Consider the following 23,260-nt stretch of genomic DNA (forward strand, 5'->3'; position numbering starts at 1 on the left):
GTCAGGATCCTCCAGTTTTCCCTGGTGTGAGGCTGCTCCAGAGTGTGCAAAACACAATGAAGGTGGCTCATGGCTTTTCACCTGGTGGAGAGACCAATCCAATATCTGGTCCCTCTTTAGGTCTGTGTCTTCAAACACAGCCATGGAATCTGCTGTAGTTACTAGAAAGAATACAATATTCTTTATTTAGTAGAAAATGGCAATGTACATGTTTAATATTCTTTACTTAGAACAAGTCAGCATCTTCTTGAAGCAAAGTCTGTAGCAGTTTCTCATCATGGTCTGCTTTCCTAACTTGCATGACAGATGTCCCCTCAGCTTCAGAAAACAGCTCTCCCAAAATAACCTCCCAAGATGCCTTTGTATAGCCCAAAACCTGGCTGACATGATGCAGGGTAGATTTCCAGTGAATTTGTAGGCTGTACTACATATGCTAACTGTGCTTTGACACTAACAAAAGCATTAGAGTATCCTAATATTTGATTGATAAAGCTTGGCCTTGTGGGGCTCTCACTCTGTGTGGTATCAATGCAGCAAAACTTTGCTAATGTAAGAGTTTTATCACCTTGCCTACACTCAGTCCCAGCTCAGGGACAAATGCACCATGGGTCGATTGCTTTTATTACTCATTAACACAAGGTGGTCTGTGCTCTCTCTTAAAGCCAAGCTATTTTATGTTAGAGAAGGAGAAGCTACTGCCAGTCTTGGGAAGTGGTTGCCACCAGTCTACTGACAGAACCATTTTTGCAGCACCACCCCCCTGAGGTTGCAGTCCCGTGAGCACAGAAGGGTGGGGTTCTGCCTTTACTTCCTCAGTGTCTAATACACAGTGTAGCAGAGGGCCTGGAGCAAGAAGGAAGTGGTGATGCTGTGCATCCATGCATGGAATACAGACCTCTCTGCAAACAGGCAGGCACCCATGACGTGACTTGTGCTCAGAGCTTGTCCAGCAGGACGGGCTCAGGAGTCAGAGGTGATGGAGAGCTTTGGAAAGGGTTTCCCTAAGAGCCCTTCTGCTCCATGGGCTTGTCTGCCCAACCCTTCCCACTCCTCCCTTCTGGCTGTTCCACCTCCATTTTCCTGTTTCACACACTTCCACCATGGCCTCTAAGTGTGTTCAGCTCCAGAGCAGTGCTCCTGGGATGTGAGATGTGTACACAAATAAATTACAGAGCAGTGTGTAATGTACCCCTTCAGCCATGCTCACACAGTCACAAAACCTTGGGATTTAGCTTGGCTTTAGCTCAATAACCCCAAGGAAAATAGTAAGACTTCTGAGCAGCCTATGATTTTTCAAGCAGGCAATATATAAGATTAAAGGAAAATAGGAAAGCAAAGGCATGTTCTGGTAGATGAGAGCTTAAAGGATTGGTAAGTAAAAACTCTGTTTGTACGTGCGTGGTTGTGTGTGTCTGTATATTATACTCATAGATATGATGCTTGCACACACTCCTTTAAAACAGCTTTTTTAGTCACTACAAAGCAATAAATGCTAAAACAAGCATTTCATTACAGTCTTTTCAGGTTCTCAAAGTACCATCTTCTCCTCAGTACAATAAATTTAGTTTTATGGCTGCCTATGAAATCCCACACCTGAGAAACACATCATCTCAATGATGTATTGCTAACCCCACTTCAGAGCTGGGGCAAACCAGGCCCTGACTCAGTGCCTATAGATGGAGAGCGAGGAGTCCCGCTCCCCTTTAGCGCCGGGGCAGGACTCCCTACCCGGGCGTGGTGAGATCCCTATCGGTGAGAACGCGTGTGACCGCTCGGCTTTCCCGGGAGCCGCCGCAGAATACGCGCTGCCCTCGCTGCATACCAGCTGCACGCAGGTGTGTTTTGGCAGAGGAGCTGGGTAGTGGAGCAGACACACCTTTTCTCGGCATGTCACAAGTTCCAGTGCACAGCCCTCGTCCCCAGGCACCCCGGGGGCTGTTGATGCCCTGCCACGTCCCTGCGGAGTCATCCTCACCCAAGCGTGCCTTTCCCAGCATGAGCCTGAACTTTCCCGTGCGCTGATACCAGGGTGATTAAACGCAAGTGAAGCACAACCTCCGTGCCACTGCTAGCAATCGTGCGGGAAGGGAAGGGGGAGCAGCGTGGGCATTTAGCACTCTCCAGAGTCCAGAGAAAAGCACAGGAGAAAGGAGCCGCGGTGGAAGGGCTCTGTGTCGTGTCCTGCTCCTCAGGGACACCTTAGCGCACGGGAGGGGCCGTAGGTGAGCCTGGCCCTGCAGGGCTCTCCTGGCTGGAATCCAGCCCCCCCTGTGACTCACTTCACAGGAAACATCCGCTTCAGACCTCTGTGCCTCTCGCTGATACTCACCAACCTGCTTATCAGAGTGACGAAAAACCCTTTAGGAGACTCATCGAGAAAGGGATGAAAGTAACTAGAGGGTTAGAAATGCACAGTTTGGTAACAGGATGTTTGGTCTGCTATAAAAAGCCCAGGAGGACGAGAGCTGAGGCTCAGAGAGAACAGTTGCTGCTGTGATTCACAGACCGTGAACGCAGGAGAGTTTTGAGATCTGGTTAGATGAGTGGGGGCCAGGTTTGGGTGCAGGGTCTGCAAGGAGTTTCCCTGCAGAGCTCTGGGGCTGTGACTCTCTTAAAATCAGTGTCTGCCCACTTGCCTGCCATCTGTCCGTACCGACACACTCACTGTCCTGTCTCTCCTCCACATCGGAGTCTCTCTGCGCACTAAAACAAGAAAGCCCAGCATGTCCTTTTTCCCCTCTTTCTTTCACCTGCCCCTATTCCCTATTCTGCCCCGGTGGTCCTGGTTCATGAAGGGCCCAGTTTCTGTTCTTTAGGAAGATGTGTTGTTCCTCACCCACGCTCTCCCGAAGGAGATCATCCCTCCCCTCTTTTCAGGCTTAGAGCTTCATTTGCACCTTCTTTGTCAACAGCACAGGGCGTGGGCTCACGGAGCGCTCCCGAAACACCCATCGGCAAAGCCTCTGCGTACATCGGGCTTAAGGGAGAGTTTCACCAGCAGGGACACAGCTGTGAGAGAAACACCCCCAGCCTCTGACCTCCAGCCAGATAACTGGGGTTTTAAACTCCCTCCAGGCATTGAAATATGACCTTGGGTTTCCAATGTGCTCTCCCAGTCCTAGCGATAAAGGGTGTGTTGGAAAGTCCGGGGAAGAAACTCCTTCCCTCCTCCTCTGCCAACACAGTTCTGCTTTCAGTGCAGACGGGTCTTGCACGTAGCCAAGGCTTTTCAAGAGTTTCATTTCCTTGCAGGCATTAGAATTTAACCGGCCACATTTAAATACTAAATGTTAAACTCTGCTCCCCACTGAAAAATCCAGCCGTGTGTTTCATGGCAAGGGTTAGTGAGTGCTTCAGAAATACCTGGCTCTGATTTGGGTGTCTTAAAGAGGACTGACCACATTGAATGTCAATACTTACAAATCCCATCCTTCTGCTCCTCTCAGTTTCCAAAGACAACTGCTTGTTGGAAGATGGTTGTACAGCGCCAGTGTGCCTCTGAGGATGCTGAGCAGTTGTTAACTGTTTCTGGCCTGTCATGAGATTTCCTACAGCACAGTAATCTGTGCATCTTGAATGTTTCCAGTGTCCAAGGACATCCCAAATAGGTTTGGTCTTACTGATCCCCAGAGGAATTCCTAGCAGCATGTGAAGGGGACTAAGTTCAGCAACCTGAAAAAGACACGAAACTTCATTTCCTAATCTTTGAATTGCCCATAACAGTCTGATCTAGAAATCTGGCAAGAATTTATGGCAGAGCCTTTCTAGGAAGGACACTGGATCACTTTATCTTCCCAGCACTAATTATCTGACATGTCATAAGGGCTTAGGAAAAGGGCAGAGGTTGTGGTCCAGGCACAGAAAGGTGAGACATAGCCATACCCTGAGATGAGAATCTTTGAGTAATTTCTAAAGTGCTGAGTACAGCTTGGGCTTTTCCTTGGTGTGAAGGTTGCCCCCAAAACCAGACTCACAGGTACTTGATCTTGATGGCTCACTTGGTCAGTGGTTGGGCAATGTCAATGGTGGTAACTCTGACTTCACAGAGGTAACTTTGTCTTCAGGACTGCCTGAACAGCAGTTCCTGCAGAGCACCTCAGATGAAGTCATTAGGCATCTTTTCTCCTCCCCATCTCTTTGTAATACCATTCCAATGCCTCCTTCCTCCCTTGATCTGATTTCAGCAAGAACAACCTGAGGTTATTCCAAAGAGGAAAATTTTTCAGTGGTGATTCTGAAGGTGATCAGATTCTTGCCAGTCTCAGGAAGTTAATTTCGTAATAGGGTATCAAGTTCATAAATTACCATGGGCACCATCCATCACTGAGTTCCTGGTGGACACTTGGTAAGATTTGGGTAGAAACATGATTCTTGCTATAAATTATCTTGGAGGATCTTGACCAAGACCTTGGAAGTATCAGGAATGAGAGACAACAGGATGGGTAGATGGCAAGGACTAGCTCTTTACAGAGCCCATCTGCTGGAAATGCTCTTAGAAAACTCTTCCATGGATGGTACCAGGGATGATTTTTATCTTGTCAGGACCTTGGTGCACATCTCTCATGGCTCATGCACTGAGCATGACTCTCACACAGACATGGACCTGCCTTGCTCTCAGTCAGTCTGGGTCTCACTTACTCTCCTTGTTCCCCCCTCTCCTGCCCTGGGACTGCTGTGGTCCAGGTGTTCCTAGTGGCACATGGTGGGGAAAGTGGCCACACTTCTGACAGGGCACACTTTCCATCTGCCACATCACTGCTGAACCTCTTCCCAGATGCCTCACCACACCTGTCCCAACGTGACATTCTCATTAGTTTCATACATTTTGAAAATTGCATTTCTTGTTGATATGATGTAAAGCTGCCCTCTATCTACAACATTTAACTCCCTGCTTTTCCTACCATTACCTCTCTAGTACTATGAAACTCATTGTTTCCAGGAATTTGATTGTGTCTGACTTTTGTTTTCTATCTGGCCTCTGGTACAGAATGTCCAGTGAAAGAACAATACTAAAATAGAAAAACTGAAAACAAAATAAATCCTACCATACGGGTCAAATCTCTTGGCCTCCAGGGGTTGGTTTTCGTGCCTTGGAATCTCTATCAGAGCTTCCAGTATTGCTTTGGGAAACAACACACGAGCAGCCAAGTGCAGGACCACCTTTATTCCTTGGCAACTCACTGCCTTGCACAGGCAAGCCCTGAGATCTGAGAGCTGTGGGTAATGACACACAAAGTACAGCTTTACACATGCCAAAACCACTTACTTACAGATGAGAAAGATTCCAGTGTTTTTGAGGCATTCTGAGGCTTCTGAGGCACAGTCTCAGGCCCTGTAGTGATTTGTTGGTTGCTGATTCAGAAGAGAAGAAAAAACAAAGGTAACAGGTGAAAACTGAGAAGCTGGGGAGGAGACACGATTCCTTTCAGATCCCTCACTAGAGAGAGGTTTGGAGGAGAAGTCAGGAGTTCAGCCAGCCTCACACAACTTCAGTGTGTTATATGTAAACACATTTTAGCTACAGCCAGATGAAATCCATCATGTGAGGAGTGGAATTAAACTACTCCCAAAACTGTAACCTTATTAAAACTGGTGGGAAAATATGAATGTTTGAATGACTGCAAGAAGAGGGTTGATTATTAGCTTGGTTTATCTCCAGATGATTAGGAATTCCAGGTCATGTCTGCTGACCAAACATAGATCGGTTTATGCTTTTTCTGTCCCCAATATTTGAGAATGAATAATTACTACAGCCTATTTTAAATCATATTTTCAGAATCAATTCCCTGTGTGTAATCAGTATCAAATAAGTCCTGTCAGTGCCTTCGATAAATGCTACCTCCATCGAGCACAAATTTCAACAACAAAGAGGAAATCTGAGCTTTGCTCCCGGAAATGATGGTTTCAATTCATCTGTGTAGGTAAAAGCTCTGGTTTTGATGCTATTCACTGCCCTGTGGTTTATGGGCAATGGCAGTCATTTGAAGGAAGTCTTCTCCAACAACATTTTTGTAAAAGTTTGTACTGAATGGCAGCCCTGCAGGAGTAAGCAGCAGATGAAGGGTTAAACTTTCCTTGTGCTGTTGCCCTCTCCAGCCCTGAAAGCTGTGATCTTTGGCTGCTTCAGCTGCTACCATGGTCAAACACAGTCTGCAGACAAGGCTGGACACAATCCTGACTAATCCTGGGGAAGATTTGCAGGAGGATCTAAGACCCTCCTGACATCTGGGCAAAGACATCTGGGCGCTGCCTGCAAAACAGAGCTCGGAGCTAAGGTTCAGCAGGGGTGTTTCCCCTGGATGGATGGAGGAGTAAGTGGGAGAGAGAGAAGAAAAAGCAGCCTGCAGAAAACAACAAAGTCTTTTTGAGGTTTTTCCAGACAATGTAAACCTGAGCTAAACGCATGTGGTCCTACCAGTCCACCCTTTTCCTCCAGAACCTTGGGGACTTCAAATGAAACAGCAAGTCACAGAGTTCAAAAGAAACAAGGTGTTCCTCTTTCCTGTGAAATACTGAGTAAATCTGCAAAACTCCTTCCTGTAGAATGCTGCAAGCACCAGAAGTTTAAAAAAACAAACAGCTGGATTTATGGAGGGAAAATCAAGTGAACAAAATTAAAGTACTGGCACGGGCTCAGGGTTTATTGAGACATGGATCAGGGCATGTTATAATGCATTTTGGAGAAGGGTCACTGTTCTTGCATTATTTCCTGGCTCTACAACCAGCTGCCACCAGAAACACAGGCTGGAGTGCTGCTGTCTGGCCATTCCCATTTTCTGGTCCAGTTGTGAAGCTTGTGCCTTCACTCTGAAACCAGAGTAATGCAGCTGTGTGTGCCTGCTCTGCACACCTGCTGCTCTGTGCACCTGCCCATACTTAGAATAACTTACAATCAGGTGTTTACCCATGTGCATGAATTTTAGCTCAAGGATGAATTCACGGGAGTCTGGGGGCAAGCTTTAGGGTATGCAAGGACAGAGAACCACACGTGAGCCCGTGCTTCCCAAACACAGGCACGCACAGTGAGACTTTCCCCGAGAAATGTCTGAGAGAAGAGGAAACCAGGCTGCTCACCTGCAAGTCCTGGCAAGTGTTGAAGCTTGTTTTTGCCAGAAAAGGAAACAGGTATCGTTTACTACCCACAGAGCTGAGATCTGTGCTGAGTACAGCGCTGAGGCTGCTCTCTGACTCACACCCCCCGAGGGAGTGACATGACCAAGGTGTTGAGCATTTGGCCAGGGCTGTGGCACACGAGGGCAATCTCTCTGAACAATTAGAGGAGTCTCTCTGCCTGCAGACAGAAACATCCCAGTTTGATTTCACGGACTGTCTGTACACACGCCTCCTCTCACTTGGTCGTGCTATTGTAAAGGACAAAAATTCAGCTTGCATGTTTACTTAAGAGCAGGCCAATCACTGAGGACTGTCACTAGGGGAGTACCTTTAGCCTAAAGAATACAGAGGAGATTGCAACATCTTGGATAAACCCAGGTCTTTCAGCTGAGATTAATGATCTGAAGGAATGGTATTTCCCAAAAGTCAGGTATAAAAACTAGGTGAAAACTCTTCGGGAGTTCCAATGGGAAAAAAACCAACAAAAACAAACCAAAAAACAAAAGAGCCTCAGGCAGAGGAGGAAAGACAGTGACTAGGAGTAAAAAGAGGTTTTATTTTCCCCATTGAGGCAGAACAGAAAATCATCCAAGAAAAGAAATCAGATATTTCATGACTCAAAGGAAGGAAGTTCAGAAGAGGAAACTAGGTGCTCTTAGGGATACTGTAAAATCCACTGCAAATTCCAGAGCACTGAGAACATTGATGAATGATGAAGGGGAAAAGTGGAGTTTCAGTGTTTATCTTGCTATGTAAATTCCTTGTGATGATTCCACAGAAATAGTTTCTGGGTTTTGAAATCTTCATGAAACATGAATAAAAAGTATCAATCTCAAATCATTCCTAGAAAGCAAAATACAAATTGGGTGTTCATGAGGCTGGCTCTGTGCATGAGGGGACTGTGTAAAACTCTGTGTACAGATTGTCAGGGATGTTCAGTGGTCAAAGAAGCACTGGCAACTTGTGCTGCAGCCTGTGAGGGCTGCAGGAGATCTTGAGAGCACATGGATGTGTGTCCTTACTGCCTTTCATTGGCTTTGTTTGACCCAAGGCCACTCTGTTAGCCAGCAGCCCTGCCCAGTGCAGCACCATCAGGGACAGAGGAGCAATGGGATGGCTGCACTGCCCCTCAGGAGCACAGCATCCATCTCCAGGCTGCAATCCCACAGTAATCCTCACAGAATATTGCTGTTTCCAGTCTAAGTTCCATGTCCTTCTGGAAGGGGAAGACACTGAGCACAAATGCTGTCCCTACAATATGAGCAAGCAGTTAGACTCACTCTAACAACAGTTTTGGCACAAACTGTCCCCAGAGTGCCACCAGGATAAATTCGAAGATAAATCCTAAGCCAAATTTTCCCAAGGACACCGTGGCCATGAATTTCAGTCCATGCAAGAGCTAGCAGCATGGTCAGGGTGCTACAACATGCATCACATGCTGGCTGCATGCATTTCCCCAAGATCAGTCTTGATGTGCCTCCCAGTACCAGTGCAATCAGATCATTGGTACCCAGGACTCCTCCCTGTACTTTCCTAGAAGGTTCAGTATAAAGTCCAAGACCTTCCCATCCCTCCTTCTGTTTCCCCTCCTGGCTGCTCAGAGCTTGTAGACAAAGGATCTAAACCTTCTAAAAGTGTCTTGGTAACTTTTAACCCTGTCCAGAGCTGACCTTGCACTGCAGGAGTCAGTGAGGAGCTGCCCAATCTGTCGGGGTAGGGGCTGGCAGGAGGGCCAGGAAAAGGGTGAATCAGTTCAGTGCTCTGAAGCACCAGGAGCCCTGCACATTCCTGTGCAGATGGACACTGTTGGACTGAAATGACTCTGCAGATGTTAACAATCAAATCCAGACACTCCTAAATCCTCTCTCCTTAGGTCCACATGAATTTCTGCTCTGCCTCTTTACCAGGCAAGGAATTGTTCCTCACAGGAATCAGCTCAAATAGCAAGCACCATGCTGGTTCCCCTGCTCCCTGTATCAGAGTTCTTCATGAATACACAGATAATTCCAGCTACTTTGTTATCTCTACATTGCCAATGAAAACTTAGCTGCTTTCTTCTTCTCCACTCCCAGAAGTATAAAACTGTGGTCCACAGAAATCATTTATTCACATGCAGAATCACAGCTCCCTAATCCTTCAAAAGTGGAAAAAGGCATAACTGGAAAACTTTGCTACCAGGCAACTGGGGTGGATTTCATCACACCAGCACTGCTGCCTGGACACTGGAGACCCACAGCCACAAATGTTTTCAGAGCAAACCAGCTTTGCTTTGTCTCTGGCCGGTGGAGCAAGATTGCAGTGGCTTTTCTCCCCTTTGACCCCCCTGGCATTGCACAGGACTGCTCAGGTAATCATGAGTCTGTTTGTTTGTCTGTTTGCAAATCTCAGGAAGCAGCTCCAGCAAAATCTCCTAAGTCATCAGAATGCAGCAAAACACGGTGTCAAAACAATGCAACCCCATCCCTACCTCCAGCAGGACCTTTATCAGGAATTATCACCTGCTTATCTCAGAGTTTGGGATTACAGCAGGTCCAGGCTGAAGGACCCCTCCTTCCAGCCTGTGGTGAGGGCGGGCAGCACCACCCAGCCCATGCTGTGCCCTCTGAAGGAGACTCCTTCCTCACTTTGCCTGCTATGATGCGTCAATATTCAAATATTCGTGCGGGAGAAAGGGAAACTAGAGTAACTGGACAAACACACACCCAAGACAGAGGACACTCCTTCCTGGTCTGTAATCCCCTGGTTCAATAAACCTTAGCAAATCACTGAAGAGAAATTTCTCCCAGTAATGCAGAGGTGTACTGTCCTTATTAAAATGGTAGGTTCAAAAGTTTGGATTTGTTCGTGGATGATGAGTGTTTGCACAGCTGCCTCTCTGAAAGCCCTTCAAAAATCAGAGTGCTCATAATTCCCATGGCTGCTCTACTGCCTCCTCTGTGGCTGGTTACCCAGGCGTGCTGCATGTCCAGGAGCCAGGCAGCGAATCTGCCGGGAGAAAATGTCCCCTGCCTTGCCCGGTGGCACTGAGTGGGGCTGGGGAAGAGGGTCACACACAGAGCACAGGTGGAACTGGCACAGCCCTGTCCCCACTCCCCTGCCCGCTGTGCTGGCTCCGGGAGGGACGGAGGGAGACCCGGAGAGCCAGGTTTACAGCTCCAGCAGGTGAAGGGCAGCGGCGGGTGCCAGTCCCAAGGAAGGCAAGGAGGGGTTCGTGCTCTCAGCAGCCCCAGCGCGAGGAGGGGGCAGACCAGGGCACAAACAGGGCACCCTTTCGAGGTGCCAAAACATCCAGGGGTACCAACGCAGCCGTCCTGTGGGGGACAGAAGGGATCATTCCTCTGCGGAGAGGGTGCAGTGGGGGGGGGTCACGGGCTCTGAGGGAGGGTCACTCCCGTGAGGGGGGGTCACTCCCGGCCGCGTCCGGGACTGCGCGGTACGATGCGGCACGGTGCGGGGGGTCACAGGCCCTGAGGGAGGGCCACTCCCGGCCGCGCCCGGGGCGATGAGGAGGGTCACAGGCTCTGAGGGTGGGTCACTCTCCTGAGGGAGGGTCACTCTCCTGAGGGAGGGTCACTCCCGGCCGCGCCCGGGGCTGCGCGGCCCCCGCGGGGCGGGGCGGGAGCGCGGCCGGCAGGGGGCGCGCTGGGCGCGGGTTCAAGAGGCGCGCGGGGCGGCGCGCGAGCGGCAGAGCAGCAGCGCAGCGCGCGGGGCAGAGCGGCGCGCGCCCTCCGTCTGTCCGTCCCCTCAGGCCCCTCAGCCCGCAGACATGGCCAGCGGAGGGCTGCAGCTCCTGGGCTTCGTCATGGCCTTCCTCGGCTGGATCGGCATCATCATCAGCACCGCCATGCCCCAGTGGAAGATGGCATCCTACGCGGGGGACAACATCGTCACGGCCCAGGCGCTCTACGAGGGGCTGTGGATGTCGTGCGCCATGCAGAGCACGGGGCAGATCCAGTGCAAGGTGTACGACTCGCTGCTCAAGCTGGAAGGTAAGCTGGGGCTGGGAAGATGGTGAGGGTGTCGAGGTGTCCGTCCCGTCGGGGCTGTCCCCTCCGCCTCAGCGCCTCTGGTTTCGGTCGGGGCGGAGGGGACCAGTCCCGCAGGGTCATTACCCGGTGTCGGTCGCGTTAAAGTTCAGGGTGAACTTTTTGGACTGGGCTTGCCAGTCCTATTGCACGTCCAATGTCCCATCTACGCTGTCGTCCCCTCGCCCCCGCCCGGGTGCCTGTCGCTGTCGGGTCTCACGGTCTCTGTCCCGTTGGATTTACTCAGCCTGTCCCTTCAGGCTTGAAGGTGCAGGGCTCGGGGTCCCCCATCTCTTTCACGACTCCTCATCCTGTCGGGGGTGGGATGCGTGTCTCTTGGGGCTCCCCGGGAGAGGAGCGGGGCGCTCCAGGGGCAGTGCTCGGGCAGGCGCGGGAGCTGCCCCGCATCCCCCTGCCCGCCCCCCCAGAAGCGCCCCGGGAGGAGGAAGGGTGAGATTCTGTACGTGCGTTCCGGAAAGCGCCGTGCTTGCGAACAAGTGCTTTTGGCTGTAGAGGTCCAGCCCAGGGACTGGGCTGCCCTCGTTGGGCAGCAGCGCTCAGCAGCGTGGCCGGAGTGGGCTCTTGAAGCACGGGTCCTGTTTGCCTTTGGCTGTTTTGGTCTTTTGTTCTCTGGGAAAGTCGCTGCTGCTCCCGCGGGGCTTTTAAGCTGAGGACTGGCAGGTGAGCTGGCCTTCTGCCCAGGTAGCACTGCCTGGAGTTTTTAGGCAGGCCAGTATGGCGAGATAATCTTTGGGTCTCTTATCTTGTCCTGGGACAGTGAAGCCATGGTGTGCAGGCAGGAGCTGCAGCCTGGCCGGCCGGGGGTGGCACGGGGGGTACCAGCCTGGCCGGCCGGGGGTGGCACGGGGGGTACCAGCCTGGCCGGCCGGGGGTCATTCGGATGCTCAAGCCGAGCTGGAGCCTCAGAGAGGGCTGTTTCTAGAGCGCCGGGGCAGATAACTCAGGCTGAGACCGAAAGGGGTTAAAACAAATGTACTACTTTCTCAATATCCCTTGTCTCATCGCAAGTCCTGGAACACCCTCATCCCTCCGTAATTAATAAAATAATAATTGCCACCGTGGTCACCTTCTCTTTCCCAAAAGAGTGAGCAGGCAGTTTCACGTAAACCGATGTCGGCGGGGAGTGTCCCCGAGTCCCGATTGCCACCAGCCCTTCCTTCCCGTGTGTCACGCGGTGGAGCCCGAGCCACCTTCGCGGCCAGCCCACATCTGTCCCGCTGTTCCCTGCCCCAAAGCCCCGCAGGAGGTGCGGGTCGCGCCCATCGGGAGCGCTTCGCACCCACTCGGCACTGGCAGGGTGCGGGGCCGTGCTGATCGGGGCAGGGCTGGGCGCGCAGTCCGGACTGCTCGGGGTGCTAATTATGTGTCAGCTCAGCTTCAATCCTCTTATCTCTCACTGGGGGTGGGGGGCGAAGATGCTAGCAGTGGCTGAGGAATCTCCATCCACCCCCTGGATGGCTTGCGAAAGGTAACCTTGCCTCGGGGGCTGTGTGCAGCCCATTGTGCTGTAAATGGAGCCCGCCTTGAACAGGCTCCCCAAAACCTGCCCCAGGCCCTCCTGACCTGGCCATTCATGGCCGAGCACCGAAACCAGCTGCTCCCCTCACCTTTGTCTGGCCAACAATGCGGGCTCTTCTCTTCCAGGGGAGGGAGTGACAGGGACTGAGGCTGAGCTTGTGGCGACCTTTTATGTTCTCACCGAGCTCTGCAGGACGGTATGCCTGAGAATTCTCAGATACCAGGGAGATCATAGGGTGTGTTATCCTCAGTGAGGGCTGGCAAAAGGGCTCCTCATTTCTGTGCGCCCTCAGCTTGCTTAGGCTGTGCCTTTCCTGCTTTTAGGCAGACCATGCCTGGGGGTGTACACCTTATCTTTCGTTTTCCCTCCTGGTGTCCCTTCAAGGTCTTGCAGTCACATAGGCCTGGGTCGGGACCAGCCATTCTGGTTTGGGTGGAGGTGCCAAGAAAAAACAAACCCCCCAAACCGTTTATACCAAATCAACAGCCACACCCCAGGACAAGTGCAATTGAGAGCTCCCTTACTGCATTCATCTGTGTCCTGGTGAAGGTGGCACAGCTGTGTGGGCAGAACTTCTGCCTGGCCAGCTTTCCTGCCAGGGCTTCATCTGCCCCAGGTGCTCTGAGCCACATGGCAGAGCTGCATGCACTGATGGGAGAGGCTCAGATCTGTAATTACTGTGTCCCCGTAGAAAGGACTGAACCTTCTTGCACCTGCAGTAACTCGTGTTGTGGGAATGCTGGAAGGCTTTGCCAGCAAGTTTTGGAACATCTGGTAGCTGTTGCCGTTCCCCTGGATGTGTCAGTGTTTGGCTGCAAGGCAGAGATGGGGTTGGCACAAGCTGATGAGCACCATTAGCCAAGCGAGGGGCCTGCAGCTTCCCGTGTGGGCACACTGCTGGAGTGCACCCGTGCTGGCACTCCTCCCGCAGCTGCGTTCAGCTGAGGGCTTATGTCACTGCTCCTATTCAGGCAACAGAAAGGCTGCGTTTTGCTGGCTTACGTGAAAAGCAGTGCGTGGCCACACGCAGACATAGAGGCAACAAATGCCACCCTTGCAACGAGGCTTTGTTGCACAGCCTCAGCATTGTTCTTGTGGCCCTCCAGCATGGTCCATGGAGCTTAGCCCGGCTTTGTGCTCCTCGGGGTCTCAGGGGGATGGTCCCAGACAGGAGGGAGTAGGGCTCCTGGTAGCTGTCTCTGAAAGGTTCCAGCCCCACCTAACCACATTCTTCTGTTCAGGACAGATGTTGTTCTGGATCCTGTCTAGGCTGTTTTAGCTGAAGATACTCATCGACCTGTTTGATTTTGCTGGGAGAGGTTCTGTGTTTGAGACAAGCTGAGACTCATCTATCACTTCATCACCAAACCTAGTACATCCACAATGAGCTTTTGTGCCCAAGCCCAAAAAATAAACAAGGTTTTGAATGCCCTCTGGGTCAAGCAACATGGCTGAAATGTGAAATCTTCCCTCCTACACCTTTACCTCCCTGGCTGAGCCTGTTCCAATGGGTGGGGGGAAGGAACGGTTCAAGCTCAGGTTACTGCTGCTCAGTTCTGGTGGTAGGGGAGTTTGGGATGGTGGCCCAGGGAGGGACAAAGCATGAGGGACATGTGTCCAATTCTCCATCTTTAGATCTTGATTAAGCGGGCAGAACCTGCTGGTATCTGTGCTTTCATGTGGGTTAAGGGTTAATTTGCTACTGTGTTTCTCAATCCTTGTTCCTTCCTGATGAAAAATTGCGATTGAGTGATAAAACAGTCTCATTTGTGCCGGCTTTGAGAAGGTAGAGGGTTACTTGGAATGCCACCGAGGCTGTTTCTGTGCAGGGCCCTGGTGTCTGCAGGAGGGGATGGATGGAGTCTGTCGCAATACACTGGCTTTATTGCTCTACAGGCAGCTTCTAAGCAGTTTTCAGTAGCTGGTGTTACTGTGTGTTACTAAATCTCTTGGTGAGGGAATTTCCAGGCTTTGTGGGAAAACAGGCTGCCCAGGTCTCCTCTGCCCAGGAATCTGGAAGTGGTGGGATCATGCTTGTCTTACTACCAATCTCTGTTTATCAGTGGGGGTAGGAGGGCATCGAACCTTACTTGCTTTCAGATATGCAGAGTACAAGGCCACTGTTACCTACTGAACTTGCCTCTTGTGTACTGGACATGCAGTAGGGAGTTCCTAACCGTCCCATTTTGTAAAAAACCCCAGGACCCAGAGTCCCTGTCCTGCCTGGATACCTCGGTATGGTCTTTTAGACTTGTAGGGAGGTGATGTGAAAGTGTCCAGACTAGAGTCTGCTGCTGGGTATGCAAGGTGGGCCTTTGCAGGGTCCAGTAGGGGGGTTGAAAGCCTCCAAGCCATTAGCAGCTTTGAGTACAACTCCAAAGTGTGAGAGAGATGTTTGCTGGCCACCTCTGAAGCTTGCTCAGATCTTCAGTCCCCTGTCTACTGCACAAAAGTGACTTTCACATGCTGGCAGGGCAGACCTGCAGGATCTCGGCTCTCGCTCCTTCCAGGGAATCCAGCTTTCATGAAACCCCAGTGGGAAGGAAGGCCTTGAAGGCTGCTGGCTTCTCTCGGAGGTGGACAGTGGAACATGCTTCATGTACTGTAGGAGTGCTTGAAACTCCTGGGGAACTTCCTTCATAAAGATTAGAGGGAACTGCACAGCATCTGTTTCACGTGTATTTTGTCATCAGTTAGTTGGATGAAGGCCCATGGGAAGGGAAGGAAAAGTCCTTATTTTAAATTAAGGCAGTTGATGAGCATCTATATCAGAGAATAATCTGCACACAAAGCCATTACAGCAATTTTGCCTTACAAACAGGCGTTACAAAAATCCCATGGCACTTTCCCAACAGCTTTTCTGTAATATGAAGTGACATAAACAGATTGAATAAGGAAATGGGATGATAGAAAAGACCTTCAAACATCTGCAGGTGAAGTACTGAAGTATTTTTTTATATAACTAAGCAGTTACCAGCAATTACTCCTGTCTCAGTTAATGATAGTTGTGGGAAGGAAAGCATATTACTTAGGCCTCAGATAAACTGAATAGGTTGTTTGTGTCCAAAACCACTAACAATAATTCTGAATAGTTTGTTGGTATTTTTTAAAAAGATGTGGGTGAAACAGGTGTGAGCTGCAGCTGCATGTTTGTGGACTTTGAGGTTTTTTATGCCCTGTAGAATGCACATTTGTAATTGTCATCAGGCATTTTAAGCTTCTGTTTTTCAGTTCTTGCTGCTCTGTTGCTGCAGGGTTTTCAGACCATGTCTCTCATTGCTAACCAGCAATCAAAAGGCTTGGCTTCAGAGTGAATACTGGTTTGTATTGACAAAATACTGTTGCCATCTGACAGCTCTTGTTTAGTGCCAGGCTACTTTGTCTTACCTTGTGTAGGACTGTTTTTTCCTCAAGGGCTCCCAGGGCTGCCTGGGTTTTTCTGTTCCTGTTGGTGAGACAGTTGCAGCAGCAAGGAGTGTGGGGGAAATCCTGTTTTCCCTCTAATATGGTAGAAGTTGTAAAGTTAAATTGCTGTGGATTACTTCTACTTGCTGTCAGCAGCCTGTCCTGTTTAGCAGGTTGAGACAATATTGTACTTGTATAATTTTGGATTTTTAAAGCATCTGGAAAGGCTCGTGTGAACAGCAGGACTATTATTAAAGTAGCTTTCCCAGCCCCTGGATGTGCAGCTTCCATTGACAGCGTGCCTGTTAATGTGTAGTTACTAACTGCTAGCTTGTATGATGATTAACTGTGGCCAGTGCACTGCACACATTGCAAAAGTGGTCGGAGGACAAAAGCCCTGCCTCCCAGGCTGTGCTGGGAGCACAGGGCAGGTGGAGGGTGGTTGGCTAACACAGCCATGTCACATTTCAGCTTCTTGGGACAAAGGAACAGAACGTTCTGCACGGGCAGAACCTGTTCTGCTGTCCCACTGCAAGTTTCCTCCGTGTTTCTGTCCCTTTGTGAGCCATGCATGAGGAGGGGGCGAGGGCACCAGGAGTTGTCCCAGCAGCATCTGCTGAGAGTGGGCAGCCCTGGGGAATGCTCACAATGCTGTATTTTGTTCAGCTGCTTCTGCAAAGCTGTTGTGGCATGCATCCAGTTAATACTTACACATATTGAGATTTTGGTGCATTTCATAGTTGAGTCTTTAGAGGTCATAGAAACCTTTTCCAGCATTTTCCTTTGTTTGTCCCTTGGCACTGTGTGTGAAGGTGAAATGTTTTTTTCTACCCTTATAACTATTTTTCTAGTTTTTAGAGATAGCATTGCCTATTTTGAGCTTCATGAAAGAACTCTTTCAAAACCCTCTCCTATAAAGTGATTTCTTCTGCAGCAAGACTGTGCCAAACTTCCCGTAGTCTTGATAAAACAGTTTTGGTACCTCTGCAGAACATAGGGCTTCCCATGCCTAGTACAAGCTGGTACTCAGCTGTGGGCCTCTCCAGAGCTTCTGCTGTAGGGCACAGTTTAGCCTTAACTGTATGGCAGCTGAATTGGTTGCCTGTCAGCTGAAGCCTTTCTGAACACTGGCATCGCTGTTGTAAGGTAGAAATTACTTTTGGAGTGTAATCTCTGACACTGGAGATAAATCAATTAAAAACCAGTTTGGATAGTACAGTGGTGATTTATGCTAAAGTGACAACTGGCTTTGTTAAAGGGTTTCTGTACATGCAGCAGAAGGGCTTTGATTAACACATGGGTGGTGCAGAGGTGTGTCACCTTCCCCTTTGAAGGAAGTGAGAGGTGATATTAGCCAAGCTGATGGAGGAATTTTTCCCAAGAAAGCCAACACTCATCTTATGAAAGTGTTCCTTCCTGTTGCTCCGATGGTCTTTTTGTTGTGTTGTTTGTAACTGGTTTCGTAATGTGTGGACAGAACAATAAGGCTGTGTGCAGGGGCAGATCCAGATCTGTTTTAGAGCAGAATTAGAGCCTGGTGCTGGTATGGGTCACAGGAGTTTTCCTGCACCAGCAGCTCTGTGGGACAAAGTGTAGTAAAGAAGCTGCAGAGGGTGGCTTTGCTCTCCTCCTGGCCAGGTCTGGGCTCTGAGTTTCAGGTTGGGCCACAGAGCCCATTGTTGGGGCAGGGACTCAGATGGGCTCACCATGAGTGTGCAGGTGCTCTGTTGAAGGCTTAAATCTTGCAGTTCAAGCCTGAAATGCTTTGCAGAGCTCTACCAGGATGCAGTCAGGGTGTTTGAGGGGTGAGCTTCAGAACTGAGATTCTGTGTCAGGGGACACCTGTGCCTTGGTAACAGCATGCTCCCTGGAGCTTATTCATTTTATTAACTAGCCCTGTTTGTTCTCAGGGCTTTACAGGGCTGTGTATGAAAATTCATTCTATTCAAACAAACCTGATTTGCCAGACAATGAAGCTCAGGCTCTTATTTCACTGCTAGTCAGGTGTTTTGTCACCTGAGGGTTTTTTTAGTAATGACTTGATTTACATTACTACTTTTCTTTGGTATCAAGAAAATCTAAGTTCAGTAGCTCACATTCATAGGATTAATGTGTCCTCATGCCTTCAGATGGCTCCATATGAAAACCAAATCCCGAGGTACATCAAGTCTGTCTGCTGAGAACTCACTACGAGAGGCATCACTCCATGTTCCAACTCTTCAAAAGCACAAGAAGCTCTTAAAGCATTTAATTGTCTGAGTCAGTTAAGCTAAATATTTTATGTAGAAAAGAAAACAAGGTATTTTTCAATTGTCCGGGAAAGTCCTATTTCTTTTGCCATTGTATTTTTGTACCCTCTGAGACTCAAACTGAGAATGTAGCACAAAAACATCTGAATCAGCACCGAGTTACTTGTATAAAAGACAGGTTTTGGAAGTGTTGAGCAGTAAATGGGCCTCTCTGTCTGCTGTAGCACTATTCATATGTATGTCACTATTCATATTAAAACATGTGCTTAAGTACTTTGTCAAGGTAGAGCCTAAATCTGAATACTTCTTTTGATAAACAGATATGTCCTTCCAATTGGGATTCAAATGATCAAGGAACAAAAGATGTCTGGGGGCAATTCCCAGGTCATTTCCTGCAAAAGGTCCGTTGCCTTGCATGCCCTTGTTTGCCATGCATTTTAGAAGAGGCAGAGAGCCCTCTGATCCTGATGCATGGCAGCCTTGAGACTAAAAGCTGAGAAGGAATGTCTTGCTTGGCTGTATCCTGTGTATTAGGGAGCAGGAATATTTAGATAGAAGATTGAGCCCAGTAATTTGAATTTTGATTTGTATCTTGACTTTACTTTGTGGGTAACTCAAATCCTGTTGTCTTCCAGGCAGTCTGCAGGCCACAAGGGCTTTGATGGTGGCTTCAATACTCCTGGGGCTCGTTGGAATGTTTGTTGCTGTGACAGGCATGAAATGCATGAAGTGCATGGAAGATGACCAGGTGAAGAAGATGAGGATGGCTGTCTTTGGTGGGGTGATCTTCATCATTTCAGGTTGGTAACACACAGATGTGTTGAGTTGAGTGTGCTGTTTCCTAGGTGGCACATATCCTATGCAGAATGTGGGAGGGCTTGATGTGTTGCTCCAAGAGCATTTTGGTCTGGGAACTCCTTAGAGGACTTTGGCTCAGGCTACCTGAGGCACCTTGGCACAGCATTACAATCTCCATATGGACTTCATGCTTTCCATATCTGTTGGCAGAGCTGAGTTTGACCCTGCTTCAGTGAGAAAAGGCTGTCAGCAGAGCAGTCCTGCCTTTGCTGCATGTAACTGCAGGAAGCCTCAAGTCTGCTCTTAACTTCTGTCCCAACCAGCACTAAATGGAACAGCTCAGAACTTCCAGGGTAGCAGCAGCTCAGCTTTACTCCAGATTCTGATTCTACTGCATTCTTACTTTTGCAGTGATATTTTTGCTGATTGTTTTCCCTTAAACCATGACGTTATGTTCTCTTTGCAGGTCTGGCAGCACTGGTGGCCACCTCGTGGTATGGCAACAGGGTGGCTCGGGCCTTCTATGATCCTTTCACCCCTGTCAACACCAGGTACTGACCCATTTGGTGTAACACACAATGGTTTAGCATGACAAGTAGTCACAGGGCTTAGGTTTGGGTAGCAATCACTCAAAACAAAGAAAGGAATTTTCTGAAGTAGCTGGGCTGGCTTCAGGCTGTGCAGAAAGAGCTGTGACTGGATCTCATTATCCATGTGGCTCTTAGGTCTTGGCTTTAAGGTAACAGCACCGCCAGAGATCTCACAGCTGGGACTTCTGTAATTTTTGCCCCACTAAGTGCTGAAGGGCTGGTTTACACAGAGCTTGGCCTACAGCTGTTGGGGGTGACCCAAAATACTGGAGAAACCCAGTTCTGAGCTTTGAGGGTCAACAAAGCCTGACTGCTCCAAGCTGCTGCCTTGTAGGAAGCCACATCCATCCCAGTTTCTGCTTCCTCCTGCTATGTGTGAATGTATAACTGCAAGTAATACCTCTGGATTACAGTGATTCTCACTTTCTCCCTTCTTTCTTCTCCAGATTTGAGTTTGGGTCAGCTCTCTTTATTGGCTGGGCAGCTTCATCTCTGGCCATACTGGGGGGATCCTTCCTCTGCTGCTCCTGTCCACGGAGAGAAACTTCATATCCCCCCACCCGAGGCTACCCAAAAAATGCCTCCTCCACAGGGAAGGATTATGTATAAGGAAACAAAGAAGAGGAGCCACCAGCACTGGTAGTGAAAGCATTTTGGAGAGGACACTACAATGCCACTGTCCTGAGCAGAGTCCAGGCTCTAGGTTCTGCCTTCCTCTTCTCCCAAAAATGTGTATATTTTTGTAATCCTCTTTGCTACTGGACGTAACTTCTCCTTTCTCTCCCAGCCCGTGGAGGAAGGCTAGCCTAGATTCATAGGTATTGCCACTGGAAAGATGAAACCTCCAAGCTTGGGTTAAGTTTAGCATTTGGGAGTAAAAGGGAAAATGATACTGTTTTTATAGACGGATGTTGGTGCTTTTTTTAGTTGGTTGTTTTTATTTTTTTTAACTAGATGGTAACAATTCAGTCCCATATCCCATTAAGTTAGAGCCCAGTGTGGTGTGTGTAGAAATTAAAGGAACTTATATTATATACAGAATGATGAAACCAATAGCTTAAGGGGAAACATAATTTTGGGGAAAAGGCTTTACATGTAAGAATGTTTGGAGATGTAAAATGCTCTTGTACTGTCTTATTGGCATCATCTTCAGCACCCTCCTTTCCATGCAGACAAAGGGTCAGAAACAAATTGCTGTGGCTTAAGTGGAAATCCACATTGTCCATGCACATGCTGTTGGCTAATGGAAGATGCAGTGTAAGGTAGAGACCACAAAAGTTACCAGACTCCCAAAGCATCTGCAGGTTTCCCTGGTGCCAGGGAAGAGCTCAAGGAAAAGGGTTGCCTTCTGTTTTCACTGTGTGTCTATGGTGAGGCTGTGGCTGTTCCTTAGACACCGAGTGCTGCCAGTGGTTGTTTCTCCATGTTCCCACCCTGGCAGCTGAGCTTCAGCTTTGTCCCTGTGTCTGTTACAGGTCACCTTTTACACTCTCCTCTTTCCTCAAGGCTTTCTCACTTGGGCTTAGTTTCCCAATCTCTGTTTGCCTGATGCAGCTAGCTGTGTAAAACCAAACTGAATGCACTGCCACTCCCTGATGTTTCCCCAAGGATACCTCACACACTGCCATTCCATCCTGTCTATTTCTTGTAAACACTTCCAGTGATGATATGAAGGCAAATTCCAAGAAAACTGACCCAAAGGTTATGGCATTTGCTTGTAATCCAAGTTCACCAAAGAGGAAGAAACAAACATTTTAAAGATATAGCCATCCTTGCATATTAAATCATGTCTAAAAAAATAATAATGCTGTTCATCAAAGGTTCCCACCCCTTCCCTTGAAGCACCCACTCAGTCACTTGGTGTTGGCTGACACTGGGAGTTAAGTCTTGTGATTCTTAGAGGGATGGTGCCACTTCTCCAAAGCTCCAGAAGGAAACTGGTACTTCTGACCAGGCTTTATAATGGTGTGTATGTTCAGAGGTATCAGATCTCTTGATTTCTTTCCATAGACAGGGAGAGCCTCTGGCTGAGCTGTGTACCACGTTGGTGGTCTGTACAAACCTTGTACCTCTGTACCTGACTCCTGCAGCATAAAGTTACTAAAAGAAACCAACCAGAGCATTTGCTTCAGGCTCGAGTTGCTGTGGGCCTGTACTTGGAGCTGGGCCATGTGGCTTCCCCTTCTCCATGGGGAATTGCCTGTGCACAGCAGCTGCCTCGGGACACCTCTTGTCTTGGGAGGTGGCAGCTCAGGTCACATTAAAGAGCTGCTGAAGTCTGTGCTTTTGTATTTGCATTAACCCTGAGCCAGGGAGCAGATGCTTGTACTGGGAACTTGTACAAAGTGTTTAAACAATTTCAATAAATGGACTTTTTTAAGGAAAATCAGACTATTACTTCATTTCTTGTTTTTGAGCAGAACTTGGAACAGTGCACATGGAAGTGAAAAGTGGGACTTGGGCTTTTGGGAGCCTGCCTGCCAGGATGGAGCTTGTTTAGCTGTGTGTATCTACAGCAGACTTAGGTGGGGACAGATCTTCTGCAGTGAGTCAGGCAGTTGTGGCCTCTGGCAGAAACTCACCCAGTAATTGCTCCGATTGCAGCCCAGAAACCAGAAGGTCTGCTCTGCTCCTCGGCAAGGCAGGCTGCACCCTGGGTGGAGCAGGAAGGGGCAGGGGCAAGGCAGACTGGCCCTGGCAGGGGAGTGGGAGCTGCAGGAATGGGGAAGGGATGGGACATGGAGCCAAGGTGTTCCCAGGAGAGGTGCTCTGCCTTCAGAGCAGGGAGAGTTCTGCTGATCCATGTATGACTCCTTCATCTCACTCTAAGGCCCTTCAGGGAGTGTACTGTGTGTGCTTCTATTGTGACAGCACAACCTTTCTTGCAGGCCAAGTAGAGAATGGTTCCTGTTGGGCATGGGGTCTTACAACCTGCTCTGATACCTCCCCAAGCTCTAGCCCCCTGCTTCTACCTGCCCTGGAAACCTTTTTCTGTTCATCAGGGTTTTGAGTTCATCCCTTTCATATTTTTAAGTACTTGTGATGAGGGGCAAACTGTATTTAAAAAATTTTCTTAAGCTCGGTCAAGGAGCTGCCTCCTCTAGTCCCTCACTCTCCAAGGGCTGTTTGCTTTTGTGATTACAAACAATAGGAACAAAGCTAATTAGGCCTTGTAAAGCTGGCAGAGCAAAACAGCCAGGCATGTGGCTGGCTGAGTGAGCTTGCAGTGCCTGGAGCAGGCTGGTTGCCTGGCATAGTTTGGGCTCTATGGTCATTCTTATTCCAACCTGTCAATTAGTCAAGGATTTCCATTGAGATTAATTTTTTCCCATGTTTTCATGTTCTCTCCCTCTCCAAGGACTCTTGCAACTTCTACTCTGAGGTTTCCTGGGCAGAAGAAAAGAGGAAAGCAATTTCCAGCTCTAAAATGGTCACTTAAGACTTCTCAGCAGCACTGCAAGAGATGCAGCTCTGTGTGTGAGGCTGGCACAGAGGCAGGAGCCAGAGGCTACCTTGTTTGTTTGTTTGCTATATTTTAAC

At 49.1% G+C, this 23,260-nt stretch overlaps 1 protein-coding gene across 1 annotated transcript; it reads left to right on the forward strand.

Annotated features, from left to right (window-relative positions):
• Positions 1 to 10,811: 10,811 nt before the first annotated feature.
• On the forward strand, positions 10,812 to 22,106 carry CLDN1 (claudin 1). The gene is made up of 4 exons (XM_063167028.1): positions 10,812 to 11,102; positions 18,968 to 19,132; positions 19,597 to 19,681; positions 20,167 to 22,106. Exons 1-4 carry the CDS (start codon positions 10,880 to 10,882, stop codon positions 20,327 to 20,329), a joined length of 636 nt encoding a protein of 211 aa, XP_063023098.1. The 5' UTR covers positions 10,812 to 10,879; the 3' UTR covers positions 20,330 to 22,106.
• The last annotated feature ends 1,154 nt before the right edge of the window (positions 22,107 to 23,260 follow it).

Source organism: Melospiza melodia, chromosome 12, assembly GCF_035770615.1.
Source record: "Melospiza melodia melodia isolate bMelMel2 chromosome 12, bMelMel2.pri, whole genome shotgun sequence".
Lineage (NCBI taxonomy): Eukaryota > Metazoa > Chordata > Aves > Passeriformes > Passerellidae > Melospiza > Melospiza melodia.